Source organism: Cetorhinus maximus, chromosome 9 (assembly GCF_964194155.1).
Source record: "Cetorhinus maximus chromosome 9, sCetMax3.hap1.1, whole genome shotgun sequence".
Classification (NCBI taxonomy): Eukaryota; Metazoa; Chordata; class Chondrichthyes; order Lamniformes; family Cetorhinidae; genus Cetorhinus; species Cetorhinus maximus.
This window is the reverse complement of record NC_135887.1, coordinates 40,407,922-40,422,659: the sequence shown is the minus strand read 5'-3', so window position 1 is coordinate 40,422,659 and position 14,738 is coordinate 40,407,922. Positions and strand designations below refer to the sequence as shown.

Sequence of the window (14,738 nt, the reverse complement as noted above, 5' to 3'; positions counted from 1 at the left end):
TTAAGGATGCCAAGCTGCACGACGTCTTCAGCAACCCTGCAGACGGAGCGCAGCGTAGATACACCTGGTCGCGGCCAGACGGGTCCATTCGTTCCAGGATAGACTTCCTGTTTGTGTCCCGTGCATTCACAGTCAGATCCACCGAGGTCAAGCCGGTGTTCTTCTCTGACCACTGCCTCCTACTGGCGGACTGCCACTTGGAGACGGACCTGAGGGTGGGCAGGGGGGCATGGAAGCTAAATGTGCAACTGCTGACCCCAGAGAACATTGAGGAGCTCAAGAGGGATTACAAAGGTTGGAGAACCGTGAAACCCCTCTTTGAGTCCCTGACACACTGGTGGGAAGCGATCAAGGGAAGCATCAAGAGGTTTTTAATACTCAAAGGCACCCAGAAAGCTAGAAAGGAACAGAGGGAAATGTCCCGACTCCAGAAAAAGATGCAGAACCTGCTCCGGCTGCAGTCGATGGGGGTCGATGTCAAGGAGGAGCTCCAAGAGGTGAAGGGCCAGCAAGCCTCGCACTTTGCCTCGGAGGCCTCCAAGATCATCTTCCGTTCCAGAGTCCGCTCCGTGGAGCAGGATGAGACGTGCTCACGTTTCTTCTTCCAAAAGGTACACAGAGAGCGCTCTGTGATCAGCAGCCTGAAGGAAGAAGACGGCTCAGTAAAGTCATCACGGTCCGACATTCTGAGGATCAGCAAATCCTTTTATGCCGGATTGTATGACGTGAAGCCCACGGACAGCACGGCCTCCCAGTCCTTCCTGTCCTCTATCACGGAGGTCTTAGACCACAGTACGCGGGAGAGCCTGGACAAACCGCTAACTCCTGACGAACTGACTAAGGCCCTCGAGTCCTTCGAGAAGAGTAAAACCCCCGGAAGCGACGGCTTGCCGGCGGAGTTGTATTCGGCTCTGTGGGACTTGATCGGCCCAGACCTGCTAGGAGTGTACGAGAGTATGCTCCTGGCCGGTAGTATGTCAGAATCCATGAGGAAAGGCATCATCACCCTCATCTACAAGCACAAGGGGGAAAGGGAGGAAATTAGAAATTGGCGACCCATTTCACTGTTGAATGTGGACTATAAGATTCTGTCCAAGGTCATCGCCAACCGGGTCAAATCCGCTCTGGAATTGGTGATTCACCCTGACCAGACCTGCTCTGTGCCAGGCAGGAAGATCTCTGACAGCCTGGCGCTGCTCAGGGATACGATTGCCTATGTACAGGACAGGGGTGTGGATACCTGCCTCATCAGCTTGGATCAGGAGAAGGCCTTTGACAGAATATCGCACACCTACATGGGGGATGTGCTCTCCAAAATGGGGTTTGGGGAGGGAATTCGAAATTGGATCCAACTGCTCTACACTAACATCAGTAGCGCAGTCTCAATCAATGGGTGGGAAACAGATAGCTTTCCGATTAAATCTGGAGTCAGGCAGGGCTGTCCTCTCTCGCCTGTCCTTTTCGTGTGTTGCATAGAACCCTTTGCCGAGTCCATCAGGAAGGATCCGGGCATAAGAGGAGTGACGATCCCAGGCAGTGGAGGCACTCAGGTAAAAGCCTCCCTGTACATGGACGACGTCGCCGTCTTCTGCTCGGATCCGCTGTCGGTGCGCAGACTGATGCACATCTGTGACCAGTTCGAACTGGCCTCGGGAGCCAAGGTAAATCGTGGGAAGAGCGAGGCCATGTTCTTTGGGAACTGGGCTGACCGATCCTTTGTCCCCTTCACTGTCAGGGCTGACGGCCTGAAGGTGCTGGGGATATGGTTCGGAGGGACCGGGGCATGCGTTAGAAACTGGAAGGAGCGAGTGGCTATGGTGAAAAGGAAACTGGGCATGTGGGAGCGACGCTCCCTCTCCATTGCGGGTAAGAACCTGGTCATCAGGTGTGAGGTACTCTCGCTGTTGTTGTACGTGGCGCAGGTCTGGCCCATTCCAGACTCCTGCGCGATGGCGATCACTCGAGCCATCTTCCGCTTTATCTGGAGGTCGAAAATGGATCGTGTCCGCAGGGACGCGATGTACAAGCCTCTAGATAAAGGGGGAAAAAACGTGCCCAACATCGCCCTCATACTGATGGCCACCTTTGTGTGTGGCTGCATCAAGCGGTGCGTAGACCCTCAGTACGCAAACACCAAGTGTCACTACGTGCTGAGGTTCTACCTGTCCCCGGTGTTGCGAAGGATGGGTCTGGCCACGCTGCCGCGGAACGCTCCAAGTAGTTGGACCGTGCCGTACCACCTGTCCCTGGTGGAAAAATTTATGCAGAAAAACACCTTTGACCACAAGTCCATCAGGCAGTGGTCAGCACGTAACGTCCTAGAGGCCCTGAGGGAAAAGGAGAGGGTGGACCCTGTGGGATGGTTCCCCGAGCAGACTGTCAAAGTCATTTGGCAGAATGCCTCATCGCCAGAACTTTCCAACAAGCACCAAGACGTAGCTTGGCTGGTGGTGAGAAAGGCCCTCCTCGTCAGATCCTTCCTACACGCCAGGAGGCTCACCCCCTCTGCACGTTGCCCTCGAGGTGGCTGTGGTGGGGAAGAGACCGTTGTTCACCTCCTTGTGGATTGTGCCTTTGCAAAGAAAGTCTGGAGAGAGATGCAGTGGTTGCTGTCGAGGTTCATCCCGAGCAGTTCTGTGACACAGGACTCTGTGCTCTACGGGCTGTTCCCAGGGACACACACCGAGACAAACATCAACTGCAGCTGGAGGATCATCAACTCGGTGAAAGAGGCTCTTTGGTCCGCCCGAAACTTGTTGGTCTTCCAGCACAAAGAGTTGTCCCCGACCGATTGTTGCGGACTGGCACAATCCAAAGTCCAGGACTACGTGCTGAGGGACGCACTAAAGCTTGGGGCAGCTGCCGCAAAGGCGCAATGGGGAAGGGTCGCTGTCTAAGACCTTTCTACCACAGCGCACCGAGAGACTGGGAACTGTTTAGAGCCCCTCGGGCTGTACAGATCAAAATGAAAGGCTGTAAATGACTGTAATATTGTTTGTACTGATGCACCTGGTGATACATTTTGTAAAAGTTTAACCTGGATTGTACCCTTGTAATGTTGTTTTTGAAATGGTTTTGAATGTGATTGAAGATAATTTATGAATAAAGTATATTTTTACAAAAAAAAAGAATGTCAAGATACAAAAAAAGAGGTTAAAACATCTAGTTTTATTAAGATTACTGATACTCTTAATAGGTTGTTGGGGCATTTTACTCTGTTAAAGGCACTACATAAGAATCATAGACTGATACAGCACAGAATTAACCACCTTAAATCTGTATCCTCTGGTTATTGATTCGTCTAACACTATAAACGGTTTCTCTTTATTTACTCTATCAAAATCCTTTTGAACACCTCGATCAAATATTTGCTTAACTAAGTCTTCTCTAAGGGCAACCATTCCAGCTTCTCCAGTCTCTCAACATAACTGAAGTTCCTCATCCATGGTGCCATTTTAATGAATCTCTTCTCATCCTCTCCAAGGCCTTGACTTCCTTTCTGAAATGTGGCACCAGAATTGAACACAATATTCCAGATGAGGCCTAATCATTGTATTATAAAGGTTTACTGCAACTTTCTTTTGTACTCCATTCTTCTATTCATAAAGCCAAGGATCCCAAATGTGTTTTTTTTTAACCAACAATCTCAATTTGTCCTCCCACCTTCAAAGATTTGTGTGCAACACACCAGGTCCCTTTGTTCCTGCAACACGTCCCCATCCCCACCCACCCTTTAAAATAGTCCAATTTAATTCATATTACTCTTCTTATTCTTCAAACTAAAATACATCACTTTACACTTGTCTTACAAATATCATTTGTGGTTGATTTTGTCAGACAAGTTAATTTTTGTTAGCATTTCAAGCATTCTTATTGTTATAATAGTCTTTTATATACTCCCGAGCTTTATTCACTATGTCACCAATATAGATTGGCTGGGTTGTAAGGCCTGTTTGCATGATTGCTATCTAATTCCATGCATCCTAAACCTGATCACCTTGTTCTTTCTAAGCTATCATTTCAATTATTTTTAAAACTTCTACAGAACTAACTTTCCTCATTAGGATCAAGATTCACCTCATATTTTTATCCATCAACTGATTTCAACCTCCAAGACAACCTCAGATTTAAAATATTTTGCAGTGCTCATCAGCCCACACACCAATTACATGACTGTTGGCTTTCCTTCTCAATGTATAGGTAAGAAAATCGATCCGTGCAAATTTGAAAAAGTAAATCATGGCGCACCTATCTCTTTGCTGGTATCTGTAAGCTTCCCTTTGGTACCCACAGGTTCTTTGGCTGATTCGGCTACTGTGAAGTCCAAAAGAAAAGAAAAAAAAGACTGCCAAAGTACTTTAAGCCAATTAAGTTATTTTGAATTGAAAGGCATTGTTATCACATAACAAATACAGGAGCCAGTTGGTGCACAGTAAACACCACAGACAGTAATGTGATAATGACCAGATAATCTGATACAATAACAGAAAATGCTGGAAAAACTCAGCAGGTCGAACAGCGTCTGAGAAGAGCACTCTTCTTCAGTCATATGGACTCGAAACGTTAACTCTGTTTTTCTCTCCATAGTTGCTGTTAGACCTGCTGAGTTTTACCAGCATTTTCCACTTTTGTTTCAGATTTCCAGCATCCGCAGTATTTTGCTTTTATCTTAAGTGATTTTTTGTGATGTTGATTGAGGTATAAATATTGATCAGGACACTGGGGATAACTCCCCTGCCCTTCTTCAAAATAATGGATCTTTTACATCCACCCTCTCGAACAGGCAGATGGAGCCTCGGTTTAACGTCTCATCAGAAAGACGGCACCTCCAGCAGACCCTTGAATCCAGAACCTTCTTCCTCAAGCCGAAGTGCTACCATTTGAGCCAGGGCTGAAAGGATCACAATTGGAAATAAAAAATCAAATCAAGAGAAATGGAGTTGGAATTTAATACAGATCTGCATGTCGGGGGAAGTGGAATCTTAGGGGTCAGATCAGAAAGCCGACTGCGCGCTCATTTTAGCTACGGTGGACGAGTAAAAGCCACATTAAACAAGACGATATCCCAAGGGAAGCAGCAGAGGCAAACAGCCGCTCTTCCTCGTTGTGCGCATGCCCGGTTCCCGGCTGGAGGAGGTACTGCGCATGCGTGGCCAGCCGGCGGAAGTGTGTCCGTCACCTTAACATTCCCCATCCGGCAGGAGTGGAGTGGACCTGGACAAAGTAAGTGATGGGGCACGAAATGTGGTTCTTTTCTATGTTTAGGATGCAATAGATTACGTCGAAAGGAGCAAATAAGTACCCGATAATCTTGTTTATTTCCCCAATTCTGTTTTGAGACCCCTAGTTACAGTAGTGTCTGGTATAATCGAACTCTGCTACCAGTCTATGTTATTCAAGTGAAGCAATGTAGGTCACATCTGTCCTTCTTAAAACCTTCCGAACTACTCTATATAGGGCAATAAGAGTATTTTTATTGAATGAAGAAGAATTAACCAAAGTTTTTGGTGTTGTAAAGGATTATAGGTTTTACTTTAAAGTTAATCATGAAATAATGCATTTATCGAGGGTTTTTCCACAAACTCACGATGTCCCAATGCTTCTAATGAAGCAATTTAGAAGTGTAATACATTGTTGTAATGTAGCGAAGCTGGCAACCAATTCCCGCAGAGCAAGGTCCCACAAAATGCGGTGAGATATTGGGCTTATGTGTTTGATGAGAATTCATCCAAATTGTTTATGCATTAACAGGATTTTTAAAAACTTATGGTTTAAGTGCTAAGCGTGGGTCATTCTCAACTCTTAATTCAATAAATAATAGGTTCAAGTTGCATTCCAGGTAAACCTCCACTGCAGTACTGTTGGAGTGCAGCATGAGAAGAGGTTTTTTTTATTCATTCACGGGATGTGGGTTTCGCTGGCTGGGCCAGCATTTGTTGCCCTTGAGAAGATGGTGGTGAGTGCCTGCTTGAACCGCTGCAGTCCATGTGTTGTAGATACACCCGCAGTGCTGTTAGAAAGTGAGTTCCAGGATTTTGACCCTGTGACAGTGAAGGAACGGCAATATATTTCCAAGTCAAGATGGTGAGTGACTTGGAGGGGAACTTCCAGGTGGTGGTGTTCTCATCTATCTGCAGCCCTTGTCCTTCTAGATGGTAGTGGTTGTAGGTTTGGAAGGTGCTGTAGTGCATCTTGTAGATGATACACACTGCTGCTACGGTGCATCGGTGGTGGGATTCAGTGATGGCAATGCCATTGAACATCATGGGGCGATGGTCAGATTCTCTTGATGGAGATGGACAGTGCCTGGCACTTGTGTAGCGTGAATGTTACTTGCCACTTGTCAGTCCAAGCCTGGATATTGTCCAGGCCTTGCTGCATTTGGACATGGACTGGTTCAGTATCTGAGGAGTCGCAAATGGTGCTAAACATTGTGCAATCACCAGCGAACATCCCCACTTCTGACCTCATGATGGAAGGAAGGTCATTGATGAAGCAGCTGAAGATGGTTGGGCTGAGGACACTAACCTGAGGAGCTCCTGCAGTGATGTCCTGGAGCTGAGATGACTGATCTCCAACAACCACAACCATCTCCCTTTGTGCTGGGTATGACTCCAACCAGTAGAGAGTTTTCCTTATGATTCCCATTGACTCCAATTTTGCTAGGGCTCCTTGATGCTACACTCAGTCAAATGCTGCCTTGATGTCAAGGGCAGTCACTCTCACCTCAACTTGGGAGTTCAGGTCTTTTGTCCATGTTTGAACCAAGGCTGTAATGCAGTCAGGAGCTGAATGGCCCTGACAGAACCCAAACTGGGCATCAGTGAGCAGGTTATTGCTAAGCAAGTGCTGCTTGACAGCACTGTTGATGACCCCTTCTATAACTTTACCGATGATGTAGAATAGACTGATGGGGTGGTAATTGGTCGGGTTGGATATGTCCTGCTTTTTGTATACAGGACATACCTGGGCAATTTTCCGCAGCCGGGTAGATTCCTGTGTTGTAGCTGTACCGGAACAGCTTGGCTAGGGGCACAGCAAGTTCTGGAGCATAAGTCTCCAGTACTATTTCCAGAATATTGCCAGGCTCATAGCCTTTGCAGCATCCAGTGCCTTCAGTCATTTTTTGATATCACATGGAGTGAATCGAATTGGCTGAAGACTGGCATCTGTGATGCTGGTGACCCCCGCAGGAGGCCGAGATGGGTCAGTGCTCAGATGAAATGTTAAATGAATCTCCCTATGTAGGTGCATGTAAAATATCCAACGGTACAGTACTTTATTGATGGAGATGATAATTTTGTCATTTATCTCATTACTGTTTGTGGAACTTGCTGTTTGCAAGTTGGCTGCTGTATTTGTCTACAGAGCAACAGTGACTACATATCAAAGAGATGATTTTGCTGACTGAAATGCTTTGGGACACTCTGAGCATGTGAAATAAAGAAAGACTTGCATTTATATTGCACCTTCCACAATCTCAGACTTCCCAAAGTGCTATACTGCCAATGGAGTACTTTTGAACTGTGGTCACTGTTCTAATGTAGAAAACATAGCAGCCAATCTGCTCACAGCAAGGCTCCATAAACAGCAACGTGATAATGATCCTATCAGCTGTTTTTGTGATGTTAAAGGTTAAATATTGGTTAGAACACTGGGGATAACTACCCTGTTCTTTGAAGTATTGTCACAGGATCTTTTAAGCCAACTCGGAGCAAATGAAGCCTCGGTTTAACATTAGTTAAATATACTATATGAATAGAAGTTGTTTTTGAGCTATTTTGTGTGATATTACAAAATCTCATTCACTTCAATGCAGGCAATATACAGACATGTCAGCAAGAACTGCCTCTGTCCATGCCAAGTGGATTATAGGAAAAGTGATTGGGACAAAAATGCAGAAGACTGCCAAAGTCAGAATAACTAGACTTGTCCTGAATCCATATCTGTTAAAGGTAAAATGGATTATTTTGAGATGTATGTAATACTATGCAGATTAGAGAGAGACAATGATCATTTATTCTGAAACCAAGTTAAAAAATACTTGATCCACATTAATTAGCTCAGTTTTACTGAGCAGATTGTGGTGTGGTTTAGGGATTATTTTTCCCTAATTAATTATTTCCAACACTTATAATTTCTAAAATATTTGTGAATGAAGTTTTATTGCTTTCTAATCAGAACTTTATCAGATTTACTGTTTTGGTTAAAAGGTTGTGAACTATATTTAACACCACAGGCCACACTTCAAAGATTTAATGGTTATCATTTTAATGATTTGAAGACTTGACACAAAGAAGAAACTCTTCACAACATTACATTTTTACTTTTCCCTTTGGAGCCACTCATTACTTTCACTGCCCTGAACTCTACAAATGGTCTTATTTGTTCATATAAAGTAGAAAATTTTCTTTGCACATTCTCAATTCAATTTTATGTATGTGTAATTACAGCCAGTGTCTACATCCACATTCAAGTAATGTTCAGCTTGGTTGATAGTATGTTTTTACTAATGTTCCCTAATTTTGTAAAATAAAAGGTTAAGTTTCACACCCAACATTTTCTATTTGGTGAGTTTTGGATCATTCAGTAGCAATAACAGCTGGTATCACTAATAAAGTTAACTTGAAGCCCTTGGGTTGATATAAAATCCCAACTGCTTTACCAGTGGCCCTTAGAGAAGAAAACCTTCTGTCCTTACCCAGTCTAGTGAAATCTAACTCGCAGCATAGATCAACATGGTTGACTCTTAACTCTCCTCTGAGGTGGTCTCATGAGCCACTCAGTTATAATGGGACAACTAGGGATGGGCAATAAATGCCAGCCTTGCCAGTGATGCCGATGTCCAGCAAACAATATTTTTTAAAAGTGTTTCCAGCATCTTAGCTATTAAACACAGCTGCCTGATAAATCTACAGTTCTGAACACCAAGGTTGACTGTCTGCTCTTGGAACCTCCAGCAACATTCCTGTCTAAAACTGGAAACAAACGTCTTTTTTAAAGTGTTAAATGTTTTTAAGTGTACTCTTAAAACAGCATTTTAAAATGTTCATTCTTCTACAGTTTTACAATAAAAGGAAGACCTATTTTGCTCATGATCCAAAAGAGCAGTGCACTGTGGGCGATATCGTACTTCTGAAGGCTTTGTCTGAACGAAGGACCAAGCACGTTAAACATGAACTGGCAGAAATTGTATTCAAAGTTGGAAATGTCATTGATCCCATCACACAGAAACGCTGTAGTGGAAGCCGAATAATTGAACCCCTTAAAGACACTGATTCAGATGTGGGATCCCTGAATGATCATATGAAGAATTTAGAGATCAGTGTCGTGCAGAGTAATTCAGAACTTAAAAACTCTGTGAGTTGAACTATAAATAAAACGTTTGTAAATTTGAATGTATTAAATGGATATTCATGCTGCAAATGTTATTCAGAAATGAGACAATATAGGTTTTTTTTAATGAAAGAAATGTGTGATGATTCTTCTATCTTAAATTCATGTTTTCCTGGACTTGGGAGAGCTTGGATTTTCTGAAATCTTAGTAAAATAAATCCAAATGGTTGCGCATAATCTTCAGTATATTTTCACATTCAATCCCCATGATACAAGATGGCTTTTTAAATAAAGTACTGATGGATTTTCCATGAAATTTCTCAATCTAAGAAAGGGTATAATGTCTTATAGCAACTGGGTTGATATGCCAGGATAAAAGAAAAATACTGCAGGTGCTGGCAATTTGAAATAAAAAAGAAAATGCTGGAAAAACTCAGCAGGCCTGTCAGCATCCGAGAGAGAGAAACAGAGTTAATGTTTCGAGTCTGTGTGACTGCTTCAGAGCTAAAGAGAAGTAGAAATATGATGGATTTTATACTGTTTAAGAGGGGGTGGGGCAAAATAAGTCAGGGATAGGTGGGGGGGAGGGTTAGGAGAGATTGACAAAGATGTCATGGACACAAGATATGCCATTTAACATGCTAGCATAGAACATGCTAATAAAAGACTCCCAATGAATAATTATTTATGACATTTAATAATTAACTAGTAGATGTCCAATAATGCTGTTCATAATGAGTTGGAGTGGATGGGAGCAGAAGTTACAAAGGAACAAAACTGGCCGACAGTGTGAGGTCACCTACTTTGGATTTGAGGAAAAGGGAACATTTTTTTAATGGCGAGAAACTAGGGGGTGTGGTGGAGCAAACAGATTTAGAGTCCACAAATCACAAAATGCTAATACATAGATACAAAAAAAAATCAAAAAAGCTCATGGAATGTTGACCTTTACCTCAAAGCGTTGGAATGAAAAAATGTTGCTTTCATTGTATAGAGCCTTGGTCAGATTCTCTTTGAAGTACTGTGTTCAGTTTTGGATGCTAAACTTCAGGAAAAACATACCTTGGAAAGGTATTTGGCAGATTCATCAGAATCATGCTGGGGCTTAAAGACTTAAATTATGAGAAAGGAGCATAGAGAAGGTTTATATTCCCTCATAAAAGATTAAGGGATAATACAATTGAGTTATTTATGATTAAAAGATTTGATAAGGACCATAGAAGGAAACTATTCTGGTCGGGGGTTCCAAAACAAGGGACCGTAACCTTAAAATTGGAGCTAAGCTGTTCATGGATGATGTCAGGAAGAACTTCTTCAAAGAAAGAACAGAAGAGATCTGGAACTCTTGCCCCACCAACCCCAACCCAACTTTGACCCACAAAAAATAGTGAGGCTAGGCAAATTGAAAATTTTAAAACGGAGTGATAGTTTTGTTAAGCAAGGACATTAAGGGATATGAAACAATGCAGGTTAATGGAGCTAAAGCACAGGTTAGCTATGGTCTAATTGAATGGTGGAACATGCTGAAGAGGCTGAATGCCCTACTGTTACTCTTATAAAGCAAAATTTCATTTCAGATTTAGAAGCATAATTCATCCTTCATATTTTTTTAAAGCCCCGTTGTTATGGACTTTAAATCCTCCGAGAAACTAGATAGCACTACGGTCATAATATTACCAACTTCAAGTTACTGTAATTATTTGGGGTTGGAAATCAAAATGTTGATCCAACATTTTCTAAAAAAAACTACATATGGATGGATAGCTAAAGATCACAAGCAGTAATTTGAGTTCAGATACCTAGAAAAGTACTTATGTTTTCCTCCTGTGACAATGTGAATAGAATGTTTCTCCAAAGATCATGGTTGATGTTTAAATCACTGGAGAACATAATTTTGAGGGATATTTAACTCACCAGGAGTTTCACTTAATAAAAACAGATTCACCAAGTTTGGGCAAAAGTATACATAACCTTTGAAAGTTATTTTTCCCCTTTAAGATCTTCCTGGGCCTTAGTGTATGTCTCAAATTTACTTTAAGGTGCAGAGGAGAGGCATGAGGTTTTCCCTTCATAATTGAGAAGCGATTGGCCACCATCCAGCACCACCTGCCACCAACCCCATTACTGTCAATTCAAGGGTGACAATTTGTGAAAATAAACTTGGTTCTCACTTATGAGCTATGAAGTCCTGCATCATCATGCTACCTAAGAGATCTCTTTAGAATTAGTATAACTTGGAAATTTGCATTGAAGAAGCTTCTTCCTTAAAACTCAATTGTTGACAAGGTTTGAGGTATGATGTAGCATTTTTAGTAGCACTAAAATCTGCTTTGCTTAAAGTTAAATCTGGGTGAAATATTAGGCTAAAAGCAAAATACTGCAGATGCTGGAAATCTGAAATAAAAATAGGATGTGCTGGAAATATTCAGCAGGTCTGGCAGCATCTGTGGAGAGAGAAACAGTTAATGATTCAAGTCAAATATGAGTTCTGAAGAAAAGTCATATTCGATTTGAAACATTAATCCTGTTTCTCTTTTCACAGATGCTGCCAGCCCTGCTAAGTATTTCCAGCACTACCTGTTAATCTTCATAATTGGAAAGGCTGGAAACAATCGTATATGAAATTAGGTAATGCAAAGTGGCCAGCACAAGTGGATCCATGTTCCAATAGCTCAGCATCTGCAAGCGGAGCGAAGAAAGTTGGAGGAAAGTAAAAACCTAGAGCAGCACTCTAGTTTGAGGATTCACATGCTGATTTATGAAATTTTTCTGTTATACTGTACTCCAGTTTCAAGATCATGAGAAGGGGAAGGAAAAACATTTATCACCTCACTAAAACAAATTATTTATAAGTATTGTGTGTGTGTTTGTACATTCGTACACATGCATGCGGTACTTGTGCAGATTATTTTGGGCTTTATTTCTCAGTCAACAAGGTAGATAAAGAAAAATTACAGTGAGAAATGGAGAGCCAGTTTTGAGGAAGGTGGCCATTTATAATTCCTAACTTGTGAAACCACTCCATGATGTAAATGGGAGGTTTCACAAAGCACCAGGAAAACAAGATACTTGATTATTCTGCATTCCCCTTCCTTTGCTAAATTGTCTTTTTGATACTTTTGAATGTTGTGCACAAAAAATGGATCAGAATGTACAAAAGAGCCAGATCAGCCATGATCTAATAGAATAGTGGAACAGGCAAATGGGGCTGGATAGCCTACTGCTATTCCAGGAAGCAAAATGTCATTTCAGATTTGGAAGTATAATTCACTTTCCATAATTTATTTTAGAAGTTCCATTATAATAGACCTTAAATCCTCCTAGAAACTAGTTAAAACTATAGTTGTAATATTACAAAATATTTGGCTCAAATTATACATGTAAAAGATAAAATTAGTATTTATTAACCCTGTCAACAGGAAAGTAGTACAATGGTAAACAATTAACCCAGGTTAACTCAGTTATCAATGACTGTAGGAAACAAAGATGTATTAACTTCATTACCTCTTTGCAGGCAAGGATGGTACGATTCTGAACATAGTCATTACAAACAGAACAGCTTTTCTCAACATAGCAACTTAAATCAGTATCTTCATCATAGCACAGCCTTAATTAACTAGTTTTAATATAGGTTAACTATAAAGTTTAACAATTTAGATTACAGTATACTAGAGGCCAAGTTAGTTCTTTTCATACAGCAACATCCACATTCTTGCATTGAGTCAGAAGGCTTTGGGCTCAAGTCCCCTTCCAAGACTTAAATACATAATCTAGACTGACATTCTATAGCAGTACTGAGGTAATGTTGGATTGCTGGATGTGGTGTCATTCACATTTACTTAAGCTTTTGTACTATTTTCTTTTATAACACAGTTGTATTACATTTTTCATTACATATTTCTACTTGATCTAACATTCTTTACATGTCTGCTTTTAAACTTTTCAAATAATATTTACAACTATTAAATGCTCCCCTCACTTCTGTTGAAACTTTTCTCAGATGCTCTTGTGCAAAAACCTCCCCTTTAAGTTACTTTTCTTAATGAAATAAAATACTTGTATTTAACAACCAATTATGCTTTCTTCTCAAGGCTAAGATTTTCATTAACACTTCCATAGCTAAACCACAATTTATTAGAGTTATGAATACAGTATCTATCTTCATGTTAAAGCTATTCAAACATGTCCATAAATGTCACCAAAGCACTAGCTATTTTTGATATAGAAAGATTCAAATTCACTTTAAGTCCCATCTTGTCTTAGGCAAAGAAGTTAACTAAGCGCAAATGAGATGTTTATTCGATGACAGGGAAGGAAATACATTTTCATTTCAAAAATTATTTAAATTGATTTTGACTCTTGTTGGACATAACAACCCTTGTATTTTTATAGTGCCTTTAATGTAGTAAAATGTTCTAAGACACTTAACAAGAATGTTATTCAAGTTGAGGCATATAGAGGAGATATTAGGACAGATAACTAAAAGCTTGGTCAAAAGAGGGAGGTTTTAAGGAGTGTGTTAAAGGAGGAAAGAGAGGTGGAGAAGGAATTCCAGAGCTTAGGGCTTTGTTGGCTGAATGCCCGACCGCCAAAGGTGGGACGATTAAAATCGGAATGTTCAAGAGGCCAAAATTAGAGAAGTACAGATACATCAGAGGGTTGTGGGGCTGGAGGAAATTACAGAGATAAGGAGGTGAGGCCATTAGAGGGCTTTGAATAAAAGAATGAGAATTTTAAAATTCTCCAATATAAGTCTATCAACATCACATTTATCTGTGAGATTTATGGTCAATAATATTGAAGGGTCATGAAGACTCGAAACATCAACTCTTTTCTTCTCCGCCGATGCTGCCAGACCTGCTGAGTTTTTCCAGGTAATTCTGTTTTTGTTATAGATTTATGGTCAAAGTGGACGAGAGATTGTAAAAATAAAAAGCAATATATTAATGCTGAAAATCAGATTTAAAGCCAGAACATTCTAACAATACACAGTAGACCAGTCAGCACCTAAAGAAAGAGATTACGGTTTTGAACAGGTCTCTTCATTAACTACTTTGTAAACTCACTTAAATATGTCGAGTGGTGTATTTTTTTTTGTTGTAATACAGATCAATATAGGCTACATTTTCAAACAAAAATAGGGTTTCTTCTTTTGCACCCTTGGAGTATGATACTCCAAAATATCTAAAATGAAAAGCAAACATTAATTTAAAAAAATATGAGTCAATGTTTCCAACTGACATCTACAGTATGCTTATGATGCGATGACATTGATTTTTAGGTTTTGAATGAATTCTCATCAGCAACAATGTGAACCGCAGAACTTAAACCATGATCCCACTCTTTGCCCCTTGCCCCCCTCTTGTTTTGGCAACATTGAACCAAAATAAATGACTTAATAG

The 14,738-nt window shown here is 41.2% G+C and overlaps 2 protein-coding genes across 2 annotated transcripts in view; both read left to right on the top strand.

Moving 5' to 3' along the window:
• Nucleotides 1–14,738, top strand: part of nipsnap2 (nipsnap homolog 2) — a 127,704-nt gene that overhangs the window by 70,436 nt on the left and 42,530 nt on the right. The window lies entirely within an intron of this gene.
• Nucleotides 5,163–9,652, top strand: mrps17 (mitochondrial ribosomal protein S17). The gene is made up of 3 exons (XM_078547844.1): nucleotides 5,163–5,223; nucleotides 7,820–7,955; nucleotides 9,064–9,652. Exons 2-3 carry the CDS (start codon nucleotides 7,833–7,835, stop codon nucleotides 9,367–9,369), a joined length of 429 nt encoding a protein of 142 aa, XP_078403970.1. The 5' UTR covers nucleotides 5,163–5,223; nucleotides 7,820–7,832; the 3' UTR covers nucleotides 9,370–9,652.